This window comes from Schistocerca cancellata, chromosome 4, assembly GCF_023864275.1.
Source record: "Schistocerca cancellata isolate TAMUIC-IGC-003103 chromosome 4, iqSchCanc2.1, whole genome shotgun sequence".
Lineage (NCBI taxonomy): Eukaryota > Metazoa > Arthropoda > Insecta > Orthoptera > Acrididae > Schistocerca > Schistocerca cancellata.
The window spans coordinates 137,638,071-137,656,607 of NC_064629.1; the positions used below are offsets into that span (position 1 = coordinate 137,638,071).

General features: G+C 37.6%; 1 protein-coding gene across 1 annotated transcript in view; it reads left to right on the forward strand.

The window, feature by feature from the left end:
* LOC126183437 (run domain Beclin-1-interacting and cysteine-rich domain-containing protein) overlaps window positions 1-15,621 on the forward strand; it is a 152,813-nt gene extending 137,192 nt beyond the window's left edge. Inside the window, exon 8 of the mRNA XM_049925424.1 lies at window positions 15,317-15,621. Within this exon, the coding sequence (XP_049781381.1) occupies window positions 15,317-15,436 (120 nt within the window). The 3' untranslated portion in view covers window positions 15,437-15,621. The remainder of the gene's footprint in view (window positions 1-15,316) is intronic.
* The last annotated feature ends 2,916 nt before the right edge of the window (window positions 15,622-18,537 follow it).

Genomic DNA, 18,537 nt, shown 5'->3' on the forward strand with positions numbered 1-18,537 from the left:
GATGTCAGTGATACGGGTCTGTAATTCACCAATGCTCCTATTTCCTTTCTTGAGTATTGGTGTGACGTGTAAAACTTTCCAGTCTTTAGGTACAGATCTTAAATTGAGCTATTAATTGAGTTACATGTGGAGCTTTCATATCAGAATACTCCTAAAGGAACCTAATTGGTATACCATCTGGACCAGAAGACTGACTTTTATTAAGTGATTTAAGCTGCTTTGCTACACCGAGGATATCTGCTTCTAAGTTACTCGTGTTGGCAGCTCTTATTAATTCGAATTCTGGAATATTTACTTTGGCTTCTGTGGTCAATTTTGGAAAACCATGTTTAGTAACTCCAATTTAGTGGTGGTGTCATCTGTAACACTATCACTGCTATCAGGCAATGAAGGTATTTGATGTGCATCTTCATGTTTTCACTGCATAAAGATTGTTCCTTAAAGTTTCAGGCGTGCAGCCGCATAAATTCAGCTTCTTCTTCTAATATTTTGGCCGCATACCATCCATCCTCTTCAGAGTGAGCCAAGGTGACTAAGGCTCCAGCACTTACTCGGGTTTAAAAGGACGGAACAAGTGCTGGAGCGTTAGTCAACTTGGCTCACTCTGAAGATGGCTGGATCGTATTCAGCCAAAATATTAGAAGAAGAAGCTGAATTTATGTGGCTGCATGCCCGAAACCTTATGGAACAATAAAAGTATTGATTGTGTCTTGTGCTGGTGTACTCTTCATATGACCAGAATCTCTCTGGATTTTCTGCCAGATTCCAGGACAGAGTTTCGTTGTGGATACCATTAAAAACATCTTGCACTGAAGTCCATGCTAAGTTTCGAGCTTGAGTGAAATTTCACCAGTCTTGGAGATTTCACATTCTTTTAAATTTGGTATACTTTTCTCGTCCGCAGCTCGTGGTCTCGCGGTAGCGTTCTCGCTTCCCGAGCGCGGGGTCCCGGGTTCGATTCCCGGTGGGGTCAGGGATTTTTCCTACCTCGAGATGACTGGGTGTTGTTTTGTCGTCTTCATCATCATCATTCATCCCCATTACGGTCGGAGGAAGGCAATGGCAAACCACCTCCACTAGGACCTTGCCTAGTAAGGCGGCACAGGTCTCCCGCGTTGTTCCCCTACGCTCTGTAAAGGAGTATGGGAATCATCGTCATCATGCTTTTCTCATTGCTTCTGCAGCAGAGTCCTGATCTGTTTATTTATTTATTTATTTTTTCCATGGGGTATCAGTTCCATCCCTTTGGTATAAATCTCTCAATTGCTGTCTATACTATTTCTTTAAATTTAAGACACATCTGATCTACACTTTCATAATTAGTTTGGAAGTCATGGAGACTGTCCCTTACAAAGACATCAAGCAAATTTTTATCTCCTCTCTTAAGGAGATATATTTTGTATTTATTTTTTAGTGGATTTGGATGTTACAGTATTCCGTCTCACAACAACCACCTTGTGGTCACTAATCCCTTTGTCAGTCATGACACTCCCTATCTGCGGAGGAGGATTATTTGTTGCTAAGAGGACAGGTACATTTTCGCAACCATTTACACTTTGACTGGGCTCGTGAGCTAATTAATAATTTTCAGAGAAACCATTTAGTATGATATTTTATGCCGAGCACAAACTTTAAACATGTATTTTCACCAACATATTGAGGGTGATTCTAGTTACCACCAACTATAATTGAATGAGTTAGGTACATATTTCAAACGAGATTTAAGTTTTCTCTTGAATCATTCAGAAACTGTATCATCTAAGTCAGAGAGCTGTTAAAAGGAATGAGTGATTAATTTATTTCTGTTGTCAGGTACAACCTCTACCCATACTAACTCACAGGAACTATCTGCTTCAGTTTCACTACCACTGCTAACAGCAACAAACACATGACCACCAACTGCATTTAATCTGTCCTTTCTGAGCACTGTTAAGTCCTTTGTAAAAATTTCAACTGAACTAATATCCAGCTTTCAGTACCTATAACAGTATGAGCATTATTGGTTTCAATGGGGTGTTCAATAGTGATTTACACTTTATTTGTTGCCATCATTCATGGTGGGCCATCTGATGCATCTTTACCATTGCAGGTATGTAGTACATTTGTTTATCCATATGTTTCAGGACAGTCACTAGAAGTCTAATCCCAGCACATTACATCCCATTTTCCCAACTGCTGTCTTTATGTTAGCTGACAACAGCCGATTGGTGGCAGTGTGTGGAGAGCATGCATTGCCATGAAAAACTTTGTACAATGGGGTGGGTGACTGGAAAAGTGGTGCCATATCAATGAAGAAAGTGGCCAGTTCTGGATGGAAAGTGACTGTGTTAACACCAGTGAACATTTCAAGAGTGGAAAAGCTTATTCAAGAGAATAGGTGCATCACATTCATGGAGCTGGAGGTGGTCACAGGACATGCCACAAGCATTCTATACCACATAGTGTCTGAACACCTTAAGCTTGGGTAAGTGTCTTCTAGGTGAGTTCCCAAAACCCTGAATGCAACACAAACACAACAGCACAAGGATGAGTGCAGTGATATCCTTCAACACCACAGCCAGGATCCAGAAGGGTCATTTTCCAAACTCGTTACTGGCTGTAAGACTTGGCTTGACTAACATGAGCCAGAGGCCAAAGCCCAATCAATGAAGTGAAAGCATAAAGGCAGCCCCCTGCTAAAGAAGTTCCATATAGCATCTTCAGTGGGAAAACGCATGGCCATTCATTTGGGAGAGGCATGAAAACCACCTCACATTGAGTGGCTGGAACTGGGGACCACCATTAACAGCACAGTGTATGTGGAGACTCTTCGGAGGTTGCCTCATGCAATTCAAAAGAAAAAGCCAGGAAAATGAGCGAAAGGAGTGATCTTGCAACACGACAGCACTTGTCCACATACGAGTCAGAAATCCCTGGCTGCCATCGCTGACTTTGGCTTCCAGGAACTGCAACACCCATCGCATTCTACTGACTTGGCCTCTTCAGATTGCTATGTAATCAGGGCTGTGAAGAAACCTCTGCTCGACATCATTGCCCAGACGTCCACGAACTGCAAGCAGCAATCCTGTGGTAGGTGTGACAAACTCCAAAAAACTGGATCGATGGTTACGACATTGGTGGCGCAAGCGTGCAGCTTACTGGAGACAATATTGAGAAAGAGCATGTATCTGCTGAGTCCAAGAGGTTCTTAGTGAGTGTAAAAAAAGATAAAGTGTAAATCAGGATGGAACACCCCTCATATTAGTTCTTGGAGCTCTGATTCTTTCCCAAGACAGCTACAACAATTTTAATATTCAGTTGTATGCAGGAAGGAAGATAAGGTTTAACATCCTGTAAAGGAGAACAAGCTGAGGTTATTGAAGGATAGGAAAGTATGTTGGCTGTACTCTTGACAGGGAAGTCCCAGCATCTGCCTTAAGTGATTTAGGTAAATGATGGAAGTCATGAATACAAGTCCATTGTCCTGCACCAGCACACTCAATAATCGTAGACTGTTAATAAGAATTGTCAAGCACAAAAGAAAAGGTAAGTAGATTTCAGTTTAACAGCCTGAGGCAGAAACTTGCTTGGTTCCTGTTATTTTGTGGTTTTCAGAACACACGTTTTTGCACATTCACAGTGGAATTATTTTCCCAGACTACTTGCCAGTTTCAAACACACTATTTCATGCTGCATGTAGGTAGTACCGAGCGAGGTGGCACAGTAATTAGCACACTGGACTCTCATTCAGGAAGACGATGGTTCAAAACTGCATCTGGCCATCCTGATTTAGATTTTCCGTGATTGCCCTATATCGCTTCACGTAAATGCCGGGATCTTCCTTTGAAAGGGCACGGCCGACTTCCTTCCCCATTCTTCCCTAAACCGATGGGATCAATGGCCTCTCTATTTGATCCCCCCCTCCTGAAGGTTGCACATTATACCCAAACGTCGAGAAGTTACAGATTCACTATGGTAAATTTCAACTTGGCTTTACAGTTTCACAATGGAACAATGACCAAATAAGCGTACAACATTACATTTATTTCTTCATACACTGATGGAGCGAAACATTATGAACACTGCCCACTGAAAGATTGAATGCCACGTGGTATGTTGGGCATGCGATGCAGTAAGGAAAGTATGTGGAACAGAGATATGTCGAAGGTACAAGCCAAAAATGGGGCAGGTCTGATGACAAGAGTACAATGCTGGTTCAGGACAGAGTACAATGCTGGTTCAGGCAAAAGTGTTTCAGACTACACCCTTTAGTGCTCATGTTGCAGATGGCACTCTGCAGCAGACGTTCACTTTGTATTCCCATGTTGACGTGACATCAGTTCCAATTGCAATGGACATGGAATCATTGAGATTGGACCATGGATCAATGAAAACATGTTGCCTTGACAGATGAATCACGTATCTTGTTACACGAGGTCTTAATCACAGATGCAGTGTGGTGTGGTAGTAATATTCTATTGAGGGGAGGGGACGTTCACCGGGGTTTCTGTGGGACCTGCAGTAGTAATCGAAGGCACCATGACAACTGTGAACATTATTGCCAACCTCCTGCGTCCATAAATGCGTGATGCTTCCTTAATGGGGATGGCATCTTTCAGCAGGATAATGGTCTGTGTCACAGAGCCAGAATTGTTTACAGTAGTTTGAGAAGCATTATAGTGAATTGATATTGGTAGGTATAATGCATGTCAGGTGAAATAGTTTTGACATGGTATGTTCTCCCAAGGATGTCAACAATTCTGAGTGAATGTCATTTTCTCCAGTATCTGTTTTGACTTAGATCATTAAGAGATCTGTCAAAATCTTCTCGCAGTATTCTATCTCCTCTTCCTTTTCTATAATAACATCAACCACAACCAAATTAGCCTGATCTGAATTCGATGGAGCACATCAGGGACACATCAGGTACCAACTCCACACCCACAAACCACTTGCCCATAATTTATTTGAATTGTGGACATGTGCATAGACATCTGGTGCCACATACCTCCAGAAAACGACCAAGGACTGTTTGAATCCATTTCACATAGACTCAGTGTTGTATCATGTTCCAAAGGTGGACCAAGTAGGTGGTCATAACCTATTGGCTAATCAATGTAGCTAGGCACACTTTTAGTGGCAGTTATTCTGGTAATGTACTCATTATGTAGTTTTAGACCATATTGATTTTATACCTTTCCATATGGTGCAATAGGGTTCATAAAAAAAATTAATCAGGATGAAGTTCTGGGGCATATTTCTTGCTTGCATACAGACAGCAAAATGTAGAACTTTTTACTGCAGCAGAAAGGACAGTAGATGTTTTAAGTCACTAATGTTAGCAGTGATTATGGAAACAAAAAACAGCATATCTAACAATTGAAAGCAGCAGAAGGTAAACTATTTGACTGCTATTACTGCTAAGCTATAAATATTAACTGGTCAAACATTCAGCTTGGTACAATTGCAGCATTTCTCATTTTACAATTACTAAATTCTGTAGTTTTGATAATGCTCTTAATCTTGTTGCAGACAACATTTGTGAAGAGAGTATTTTTTTCTGAGTGACAGTAAATGTAGATATAATATTTAGCTTATTATGTGAGTAGGCCAAATAGACACTGCAATAGATTACACTCTATGTGTTTTAAAATATTTTCAGTGGGCTAACCAAAATTAAGTTCTTCCAAGTTTTAAAACTTGAAGTGAGCTAGGAATTCTATTGCAGTAGTTATTTGAATTTAAAAGTGTAACTGTCAGTAACTTTTTTCAGTGTCATGCATAGTTAACCTTACATTGGACATTGTGATTAATTTGTTTCTTATCATGCAGTCAGTTACCCTCAGGCATGCTGTTTAATAGAGCTACAGGGTGTTTCAAAAATGACCGGTATATTTGAAACGGCAATAAAAACTAAACGAGCAGCGATAGAAATACACCGTTTGTTGCAATATGCTTGGGACAACAGTACATTTTCAGGCGGACTAACTTTCGAAATTACAGTAGTTACAATTTTCAACAACAGATGGCGCTGCAAGTGATGTGAACGATATAGAAGACAACGCAGTCTGTGGGTGCGCCATTCTGTACGTCGTCTTTCTGCTGTAAGCGTGTGCTGTTCACAACGTGCAAGTGTGCTGTAGACAACATGGTTTATTCCTTAGAACAGAGGAATTTTCTGGTGTTGGAATTCCACCGCCTAGAACACAGTGTTGTTGCAACAAGACGAAGTTTTCAACGGAGGTTTAATGTAATCAAAGGACCGAAAAGCGATACAATAAAAGATCTGTTTGAAAAATTTCAACGGACTGGGAACGTGACGGATGAACGTGCTGGAAAGGTAGGGCGACCGCGTACGGCAACCACAGAGGGCAACGCGCAGCTAGTGCAGCAGGTGATCCAACAGCGGCCTCGGGTTTCCGTTCGCCGTGTTGCAGCTGCGGTCCAAATGACGCCAACGTCCACGTATCGTCTCATGCGCCAGAGTTTACACCTCTACCCATACAAAATTCAAACGCGGCAACCCCTCAGCACTGCTACCATTGCTGCACGAGAGACATTCGCTAACGATATAGTGCACAGGATTGATGACGGCGATATGCATGTGGGCAGCATTTGGTTTACTGACGAAGCTTATTTTTACCTGGACGGCTTCGTCAATAAACAGAACTGGCGCATATGGGGAACCGAAAAGCCCCATGTTGCAGTCCCATCGTCCCTGCATCCTCAAAAAGTAGTGGTCTGGGCCGCCATTTCTTCCAAAGGAATCATTGGCCCATTTTTCAGATCCGAAACGATTACTGCATCACGCTATCTGGACATTCTTCGTGAATTTGTGGCGGTACAAACTGCCTTAGACGACACTGCGAACACCTCGTGGTTTATGCAAGATGGTGCCCGGCCACATCGCACGGCCGACGTCTTTAATTTCCTGAATGAATATTTCGATGATCGTGTGATTGCTTTGGGCTATCCGAAACATACAGGAGGCGGCGTGGATTGGCCTCCCTATTCGCCAGACATGAACCCCTGTGACTTCTTTCTGTGGGGACACTTGAAAGACCAGGTGTACCGCCAGAATCCAGAAACAATTGAACAGCTGAAGCAGTACATCTCATCTGCATGTGAAGCTATTCCGCCAGACACGTTGTCAAAGGTTTCGGGTAATTTCATTCAGAGACTACGCCATATTATTGCTACGCATGGTGGATATGTGGAAAATATCGTACTATAGAGTTTCCCAGACCGCAGCGCCATCTGTTGTTGAAAATTGTAACTACTGTAATTTCGAAAGTTTGTCTGCCTGAAAATGTACTGTTGTCCCAAGCATATTGCAACAAACGGTGTATTTCTATCGCTGCTCGTTTAGTTTTTATTGCCGTTTCAAATATACCGGTCATTTTTGAAACACCCTGTAAGTGAGGCTATTTTATGTTGTGAATTGCCTTTCCTGCTTTTGCAAGGCAACCAAAGTTGGCTTGTTGACGTCAAAAACTAGTTGTGTAGTAGCACATAAATGATGTATACAAGTCTTGGAAAGGATGAAAGAATTGGCCAACCACCTGCATAACATGGGTTTATTAGAACCATTGACCCAGGTTTTGATAATTATAAAATTATTTTCTTCACAGAAGGAGACAGTAACAACTACAAATTTGTAATGACGACAAATTACACATTGGTTACAAAAGGATAAAGCAAAACAAAAACAACAGATGCAGGATAAACTATTAGATTCCGAGAGTACACACTTACTTGCTACATATGTGTTGAAAATCTACATTAGAATAAAGTTGTTTGGCACTTGTCAAGTCAAAGTTCACCTCAAAAACCATAAGGTAACAAGTCATTGTCATCAGGTAAAAACAGTGTGTACATCATGTATAAAACTTGTGAACTGGCTGACACACTGGGCACTAAAGTTAAGGTAACTTATGTGTAGAGGGCACTATGTGTGTATCAGTCAAGCAATGTGCAAATCAGCACACTGAGTGGCTTACATAAAATGAATTGATAGATAAAAATTGTGCATATCTGCATATGAATAAATATGCTGAGTAGCATATGTCTAATAACTGACAAAAATAGCGCGTGGCTAACAAATATCTTAAGCCTCCATTCAACAGTGCAACCTAGAACATGAAATATTTTACATATTATACGCTGCTAATAAAATTATTTACAAAGCCGTGTCTTAAAATTCATTATAAAAGAGAATTCTATAAAAACATAACTTTCTTAGAACAATTGCAGGCACAATGGATAAATTTCCTTCTCTAGGGACAAAGACTGTTGCTTCAGATAGATGAAATGTAGTAACTAAAAGATTTATTTAGGTTCTAAATAAAAACCCTGAGACATCACATCTTAAAATAGTTATGAATGTTGGACGCCTTTCATTATGATGTGACAATTCAGCAGTACTCTAAATATATAGTACTGTATAAGTGAGGTGAAGAAGTCTGTATGAGGAAACTGACAACACAGTACATGCAAGCAGTAAACAGTTATTAAGCGGCCATGAGTAAGGGCTTGAAGCCATTGAGGGAATTCTTGATTACTAACAAGGTGAAATCACCAGCAGTGCAATCAACTTTTTGAAACCATCTATATGGTGATGTAGGTTAAGATCAGACACTGCAGCCATTCTCCCTGGTGGGTCCTCATTTGCAAGTAATTTAGGGGGGGGGGGGGGGGGGGGCCATAGATCAGTATTTTGTAGTTCAGTTGTGTGGATAGAATAAAATCTTCACATGCAAGAGGTTGTGTGTACTGATCTCATTAGGTCCATGAATTTTTTTTATTTTTAAATCTATTGAAATGACTTATTTTTATTCAATTAATTGGTTTAAATGTAATTTTTTCAATTCCATTTCTTTGTCACATAATTTTTGTAATAATATCAATGTCTTCAATTGCTCTCATTTTCCTTCTTGTCATTCTTTCTTCACTAGAAATCTTTGTTCATGTGTTTTAATTAATTTTATGTATTAATTACAGATTAATTTCTTTTGTTTTATCACCCTGTTCTTTTGTACACATTATTGCATTCATTATATTTGTTTCTCATTTTGCTTGAATTTCATTTTACTTATTAACCAGTCTTTCATTTAAATTTTTATCTGCATTATTTTGCCTATAGTGCAATAGGTATTTATATTATAATATAAGTGTTTGTATGACGATTATGGTGCAAAACAAATTGCAACATTTGAAAACAAAAATACATTTTTCACACCATTGCACAAATAGATTATTTAGTCTTTTGTTTTTTAACTGGTAGATCAGAATTTCCAAATAATTGGTAAATACAATTAAATTCATATTTGCAAAAATTCTGATTGGAAAAGGAATATAAAGAAACAATGAAACAATTGAAAAAGTTCATACGATGATTAGAATAATGTGAAAAAGGAATAGAAGTAAAAAATTACATTTAAACAAATTAATTGAATAAAAATAATGAAGTAATTTCGATGAAGATTTAAAAATAAAAAAAAAATAAAAAAATAAAAAAAGAGATTTGTGCATCTGATGAGATTTGATCCCACGACCTCATGCATGTGAAGCTATTATACCACACAAGGTTGCTTTTCTAATGCTTTTGACTACCATGCAAAATTTGGAATTTTTTTCCGACAGTTACTCTCAAACAAGAACCCACTAGGGTGAATGGCTGCAATGTGTGATACCTAGGATCTTAACCTACATCAGTTTCAAAAAGTAAATCACACCACTATGGACCTCTCCTTATAAGCTGCAGCTGTTCATTCATGATAAAAACCACCTCTATTAGCTAAATGTTTAAAAATCTCAAGCTCCTCCAATAAATCTAACTTACAACCTTTTCCTTCTTTATGTAAAATTACCATTTCTTCAAGCTTTCTCTGGGAGTGTTCAGAACTTAACAATTGATCTGCGTGCATGGAATTATATATGTTATTACCTCCCTTGCCCAGCGAGTGCTCTTAATGCTTAACTTTGACTGCCCTTCCTGATTTTCCTATATATCATCTCAGACAGATGTCATACATTTTGCAAACACCTGAGTTGGTAAACAGATCTTTTACGCCCAAGCGTCTGCACTAAATTTTTCTTTAAACTATTATTGGTGGATAATGAGACGTTACAGCCATATTTGTTTTTAGTGAAGAGGGGGCTAATCCTGTACAGCATGTTACCCAGAAAAGGTACAGAAATGAACTTTTTGCTTTTCCATTTTTTCTTCCTTTTATTTTTAAGCATTGAAATTTTTTTAGCCAATTTATTACCGAGGACCTGGTCGACCACAACTGGATCACAGCTGTTATTACTCACAATTATATTGATCAGGTTAATTTCTTTCTGTTGACATTCAGCGGATAATGGTGTAATCAAAGTGTGATTTAGTGCTCAGTGGAAGCTACTTTATGAGCAAGTCAGTTTAGGAAAAATGTTAAAGTTTATTTTCCTTTTTTTTATTCTGTCTGTACAATTTCAAATGCAGAAAATTTAAGTCCCTGTTCTTGTTTTGCAGTTCTTTTGCAAACTTAATTTTCTCACAAAAATTATTGAACATATAAAACAACTGACCTAAACAGCGCCATCAAATGTGAAAATCAACTCATCAAACTAACAGGTGTAAAATCGTATCTTATTACCCAGCTCAGAATTAAGTCTGATCTTTCGTCTAGGGAGGTAACAAAATAATGGATAATAATCAAAATAGTTGTGAAATGATCATTTGTGTACTGCAACTGCTGTATTCTTTCAGTTAAGGAAGACAATCTGCAGTGTACAAGGTGGTGTGTAACTATTTATGTATACAATTTAGCATATGTAGATGGTGAAAATGGTTCAAATGGCTCTGAGCACTATGGGACTTAACTACTGTGGTCATCAGTCCCCTAGAACTTAGAACTACTTAAACCTAACTAACCTAAGGACATCACACACATCCATGCCCGAGGCAGGATTCGAACCTGCGACCGTAGCAGTCGCGCGGTTCCGGACTGAGCGCCTTAACCGCGAGACCACCGCGGCCGGCGTAGATGGTGAAACATGGAAAAGTTTTATGACTTTCCACATAAGCACATTATTGATGTGTTGCTGGTTGAAGGAAATATAGCTAAGTTCACTTACGAATTAAGTGTATTGAGTGTACAGTGTCCAAGGTGAAGAAACAATACACAATTCACAGCAAACCTCTCAAATCTATTAGTGCATACAATCACTATCCAATGTAAGCTATGCAAATTGAGGTTTTGCAACTAGCTTTCCTAAAAAGTTATCAAGAAAATCCATTTAAAAAGTAAGTAATGGGGGAAATTAAAATCTCATGAAAGAAGAAAAGGGAAATTTAAATAAAGGCTAGAATAAATCCAGGTCCGATGTTACGTCATACTACAAAAATATTGTAGTATTTTTTAAGAAAGTTATTAAAGTGTTATGAAGCCTGCACATCTGAACAAAAATAATGAATATAATAAGATTAAAACTAAAGGGGAGACAGGACAGCCAGAGTACAAGCTATCATAAAAAGAAAACTAAATGACAATGATGTGTAACAATTCACAATTACTTTTAACAACCACTTCCTAAACAATGCAACAAAAATCCAATTAACGGTTAAGTTGAAGAAGCAGTAGAATATATTATAATACCATTCCACAAAACCTTAAGCAACTAGAAGTAGCACCAACAGCCTTCACTGAAATTAATAGAATTAAAAAAAAAAAGCCTCATATGTTGATATGTTGTTGGAATTTCAAAAAGAATTCAGAAAAATTGCTCTGATTAGTGAGAAATGCCATCAGTAATATATGTAATGCATCAGTGCCACAGCAAGTTTTTCCTACATGTAACATGTTGACATGCCATGTAGCCACCAGCAACCACAGCAGAACTATATGCCTAATACCATGTGCCTGGTCTAGCCTGGTGGTGAAATATCCATCACTAAGTATGTACCAGTCAGGGTTTTAAGTAGAAACAACTTATGTAGTACATCACATATTTGGATTCCAGAATAGTTACCCAATGGAGAATGCTGTTTAAAAATTCACTCGCCAAATATTAAAAACCTTTAATAAAATATCGCTGTTTTTTGTGATTTTTCCAAGATGTTTGTTTGTGTAGATCATGTTACTCTCCTACAGCTTGAATCATACTTAACAAACAGAATGCAAAAAGGTGTGCTGAATAATTCAAACAATGTTGGAACATTCAAAAAGCAGAATTGGTACTTTTTACAGAGAGAAAGCAACAGAAGAGATTGTTAATGATGTTTTTTCAGAGAAGTATTAAGTGGTTCTCTGAAAATAGACTCTCCCTTAATTTTGAGAAAACACATTATATTCAGTTCTGTACGGGAGCATCAGACCAACAATTGATGTAGCACATGAGCAGGTTGTGACGTTCCCCTGCTTTATCGTCCTCCGTTGATAGTCCTCGGTGTCGACGCACTGCATTTTTATACTGGCTGAAAATATGAGATTTGGGGGGCGGGGGTGGAAGTTCAACACTGACTACTATAAATGAAGGGCTTATTTCAGTGTCCATTACCTCCACTTTTATGCCTATAATGCTTCTGAAATTAATGATCCAAACAAACAGAAAGAAAGGTTCATCTCTAGCAAGAAGCCATATACTTGAATATTTCTGGTATCTCAGCTGCAGGTTTTTCAGTGCTCATTTAACTTTAGGACTCTGTCTCTCAAAATGGACTTGTACCACTATTGAAGTAATCCCTTCAAATGATGTAGCTGACAGTTGCACAGTTGTATATCACAGTTCTTTACTCTCACTGTTCACAAGCCCCCAATATAACAGACATATGACCAGTTAACTATGAATAAATTTAGATAAGCCTCATTAATGGCGTCCAGGCAAACATCAGCATACTGCTACAATAGTTTGCTGTTGAACATCTGTCAGCAGTAAAAAACCTAACCACACAGTTCACAGTTTTTTTTTTTTTTTTTTTTTTTTCAGGGTAATACTGACACTGTAATTTAACACACGGCCTGTTGGTGTTACACTAATTCCACTATACAGTTATGCATTGTTATTACTCTAAATTGATACAGGCTTCCCATCCGAAAAATTGGCCTTGGACTGACCGTCTCACGACCAAAAATCGGGCCTTTATATATCCAAACAATAATAGGTACTGAATATATAGGAAAAAATACTTCTTTTAAACAGTTACTTCTACCACAAAGTTTAGGCCAAATTATTTGTTTAAATAATGAATTTAACAGATATAGTTATGCAAACAATGTTTTTGACAAATCTGGTAATTATTTTTGAAATTAAATAAGGACTGGCTTTTCTAACATGTTTTCAAATAGAGCCAAATAAATACTTAAAGAATCCTAGTACTACTTCTTCCAAATGTTTATAATTAGTACAGAATTTATATTTGTTTGTATGTCAACAATAGAATCTTAAGTTGCGACACAGTTACCAATTTCACCCTATAACAAAATATATTAACTACAAATCGTCAAAATAAATTAGGAAATTGATGACATACACAAAACTAAGCACAGAATTAGATCTGGTGCTATATTCTTTAAGACTGAGGGCCAACCTTTCTCTTTTATGAAAATGCAGATTATACTCATGAATGTTAATGGTAATTAGTCAAAAATGAAGTTGAGGAGGCAGATGGCAAAACAAGAGAGGAAGAAAAAGAGGTCCCAGCTTTCTTTGTCACAATGTGTTCAGTAAATAGGATAAAATGCTCCAAATTTTTGGGTGTATATATCGATATGCTCTTCATACATTTCCACTCAATAATGTCTTATGGAATAATGTTCTGGGGTAACTCATCACTTAGAAAGTAATAATTGCACAAAAGCGAGGGGGGTGTGTGTGTGTGTGCGCGCATGTGTGTGACACACACACACACACACACACACACACACACACACACACACACACACACACACAAAATTCGTCATAAATAATCCATCGGTTTTTGTATAAAAACCATACTGTATTTACAAGTATTCGAGCTAACAAGATGATGCATCTACTTATCTTTGAAAAATGTAGGTCAAAAGTTATTTTGGCCTTATACCTTCATGGGTGGGGCTACTAGCAATCGGAAGAAAAAGTCATTTGATTTCCTTGTTGGAGTTCATACCCTCCACCTATCACTCCTAACATAACAACAAGTACGTGTCTTCAAACCGGTCTGCCGATAACATTCTGCTTAATGATACCAGTGACAATAAACATTAATACTCTGTCTTTTCATCAGAGTTCTAAATTGAATACATTCTGTACAGCACTGATGGCCTAATGTGAATGTTTCACTTTCTTTGATGATTTAGCCATAAATTTAGTGATGTAATCAATGACACATTCTTCAGTGTTTCAGTCTTCACATTTTAGTATATGTATAAAATTATTTTTTTAATGTAACAAATATAGAGAGACCAAAAATTGTGTGTGTACAGCAAAATAAAACCTCCAGAACACCATTCCTAATTCCAAGAACTTTCTGGTGACATTCACTTGAGCTCGAAGACTTCTTAAGTAATAGAAATCAGTACATTGCCTTCAATGACGAGTGTCAGGAGACATGGGCACTGTCAGAAGTGCCCCAGAGAAATGTGATATGACCATTCTTATTCACTATATACATAAATGATATGACTGATACGGTGAGCAGCAATCTGTGACTATTCACTGATGATGATGTAGTACGTGGGAAAGTATCATCATTGAGTGTCTGTAAATGGTTACAGGATGACTTGGACAGAATTTCTATTTGGCTTGATGAATTGCAGAAAAATGTATGCTATTGCAAATGAGTAGAAGAAACAATGTTAGTGATGTGCTGCTTGACACAGACAGGTCAATGAAATATCTAGGTGTAACATTGGAAAGCGACAGGAAATGGAACGGCGGCTAAGGATGCTATGGGATCCCCTCCAGGTCTGACATCAAAACAATTTAGAGACGTGCCACTGGTTTTGTTACCAATAGGTTTGATCAACACATGAATGTTAGAGAGATGCTTTGTGGATACAAATGGGAATCCCTGTTGGGTATATGCCATTGTTTTCGTGAAACACTGTTGAGAATATTTAGGAAACCCACATTTGCTGCTGACTGCAGAACAATTCTACTACTGGCGACATACATTTGGCCAAAGGGCCATGAAGATAAAAATTAGGGCTCATATGGAGGCACGCAGACAGTCATTTTTCCCTCACTCTATTTGCAAGTAGAACAGGAAAGAAAATGACAGTATATATGTAGATCTAACATGTATATTTAAAAAGCCATCATCAGTGTCCTTGAGTACTGTATAGTATTTATATAAAATTGAAAATTGTTCCAGTGTCCAGCCTGCCATGCTGTTTTCCATGGAGGATGCCTTAACGCATCGAAGCCTTGTCCAAAGTGCGAACGTCGTCAGAAGAGGGAAGTGCTTCCACTTCTTGAAGCTGCAGATTTATGATTGTCGTGGCAATCTTATGTCAGCATTTTTCTCATTTGTTTTTCAATGATGTGCTTGAACTATATGCATGATAAGAAATGTCTGCAACTATATGCATGATAAGAAATGTCTGGTACTGCTTATGTAACTCCATTGTGCCTGTGGAACGTGTTAACACAACATTGTATTACAAAATTTGAAATGAAGTGTGACACCAAAAATCAATTTACAATATGTAATAAAACAGTAATGTCACCACCTTACCTGCCCTGCCCGCAGCACTAAATGTCACGGAGAGAGGGTGAAAAGTTTTTCTGAGTGCATCAGAGCAAAGTCAAGATACTGGGCTATTAATCTGCCCAGAAATAAAGTTGGGCAAAGTAATAATAATATTGATTAAAAATCTCCAAAAGACTGTTCTGATTTAAAAATCTAAAAACTATAGATAATTTATTTTGTGGAAAGAGGGAGTAGTTTTCATGCTAATGCACAAAAGTACCTGTCTGAAAAACTGCTGGTTGTGCTTCAATAAAAATACCTGCCATAAAAGAATGTGTTTTAAAGTTTCTACGTAAATTTTCTTTTCTAGCTTTCACTGGGCATAAAATTAAGATATCTTGAGAAAGATGAAGTAGTTTAATAATAAGGTTTTCAGCAATAATATTTGATTTTCCCCTAACTCTACTCAATATTTTTATAATAAGTAAGGTATTATTTTTAAGTATGCCAAACATACTAATTATTTCGAAATTAATTCACTGACTTAAAATTCCTTGACATCAGCTGTATGAGGTATAGATCTACTACCCAATAGCAACATATGAAAATTTGTGACAGACAGGGACTCGAAATTGGATTTCCCACTTATCACGAGTGGCTACCCATGCGCACTCCCCAGAGTGGCCGACCCAAATCTCCAGTGTCACACTGTCTAACATCCTTACATCTTAGTCCACTAAATTCATTACGTAACACTTGCAGCATTACTTGGGAGAATGAGACAACAAGGAATCAAGACCAATGTTATTTTCATCGTGTGCACACTTAGGCTTTGAATACTTACCTACATGTCTGAAAAAAATAGACAATGTTGACGATCTGCAGCTGTATGAAATATTTCTAAAATTAATTCACTGACTGCAAATTCCTTGGCATCAGCTGTATTAGGTATTCATCTGCTACCCATTTCAGCACAAATTTTCACATGTCACTATTGAATGGAAGATCTATACCCATACATTTTACGTCAAGGAATTCACAATTAGTGAATTAATTTCAAATTATTTCTTACAACTTTGAGCCATCAACAATTTTTTTCCCCCCCTCCTCAGACATGCATGCAAACACACACGCAAATTAATTACTCAGAATTCTTTGGAGAAAAGTTTTATGCATGTTTTCAGCTCTGAGTTGGAGCCAGCCCAGAACATATATACGAGAGGCCATCAAAAAGTAAATTACAAATTATTATAGTGGGCCATATAACTTAAATTGAATGCCACACTCCACTTCGTAGCAACACAAAACACATGACATGTTTCCAAAAAACAATGGTCAGAACATTTTACCAGTCGTTTAATTCCTCAATGCCAGAAATCTACTTGCTTATAGACATTGTGTGAATGTCATCATTGGAAATGAAAAACATTAAGCATGTAGTGAAGCTAACATGTATCGCATTAAAGATCTGTCCATAACTGATTATTTAGTAAGAGTAGTTGTGATACAGTGTTGGCAAATGGGACAATGTCAGATAAATATGCTACCTATAGATCATATCTTGGGAGTTAGTTTTTGGTATTATTTAGTAGCTGATCATGAAATGGCCAGAAGATGCTGTATGTAAACTTTCAACTAAAATGCATTTGCGGAGTGAGGACGAAGGCAGTGCAACAACAGATCCGTGTTGCAATTCTATTTGCTGTTTATACTTTCCATAAAGCAGATGTTATCCACATCTTAAAAAATGCACTTCTCTGATTCTAGCTCTGCAAGACAGCTAATGTATTCACCAATACGTAATGGGAATTTTCAGAACCTATTACTTTTTTCACATTTTCTCCTTCCTTGATTATGCCTTCACTTGACATTCAATAACACAGTTTTATTATTATTTTTTAGAAACAATTACAGAAAAAGCTACAACTGCAATTAAAAGATGACAAATTGGTGCAAAGTAGAAAAGACGAACCAGTGGTCCTTCCGACAGGGTTCATACCTGCGTCAGTGTGAAGAGCCTGAAAAATGTTTGTTATTAATGCTATGTCCCATTTCAGTTACAGTAAATTTGAGCTGTCTTGACCACATTTGTATTTATAAAAGTCTTATGAACTTAAGGCTTTCCAAGGATTGCTATTTTGGTATACCAGGGTATTCTTTTTGAGACAGATCAGAAACTGTTACACACTTGTCTGAGCATCTGCCTCATAATCAAAACCCTGTTCTTGGTACTGAAAGACATACATAGTTCAGTTAAAATATTCCACTTTTATAGCCTTTCATCTTCTGAAGTTTTCCAGTGAACAGTATAAATGACAGCTGTCACTTGTTAATTCTCTTTGTATTCCATCCTGTCAAAGGAGTCTCGTATTGACATCCCAGGTGTAGTCATTATAGAAAGCTGCTGTGTAACCAGCTAATAAACTTCCATTATGATAAAAGTCACAAGAAATAGTTATGACTATGTAGTGACTGAATGTACTATTTCAACCACATGGATCATTTTCACATCAACATAATCGTCTCCAAATATGCAAATCCATCCTACACTCAAATAACTTTTTTCTTAATTTTAATTTTTAAGCCTGTAACTTTCTAATTCTCAGTTGTTTTATTTTCCCATCTTTTCTCTGTTTCACCTGTCTCACCTCTACATTTCTATTGGTTATTCCAAATCTAGTCTCCGTGTAAGTTTTCTTATTTCAGTCCCGAAACTTATTTTCACATCTCCTGAATTCTGCCTTATTACCATGCCTGACTCTTGAATTTCAATTCTTTGTAGTTCATAAATTAAGAGAAATCAGCATCCCTATGTTGGCTCTATTAATAGGACTTAAGTCTAAAATCTTATACTATCACTAAATATTTGCTGAACTGGCTGAATTGAGTGTACTGTGTGTTTT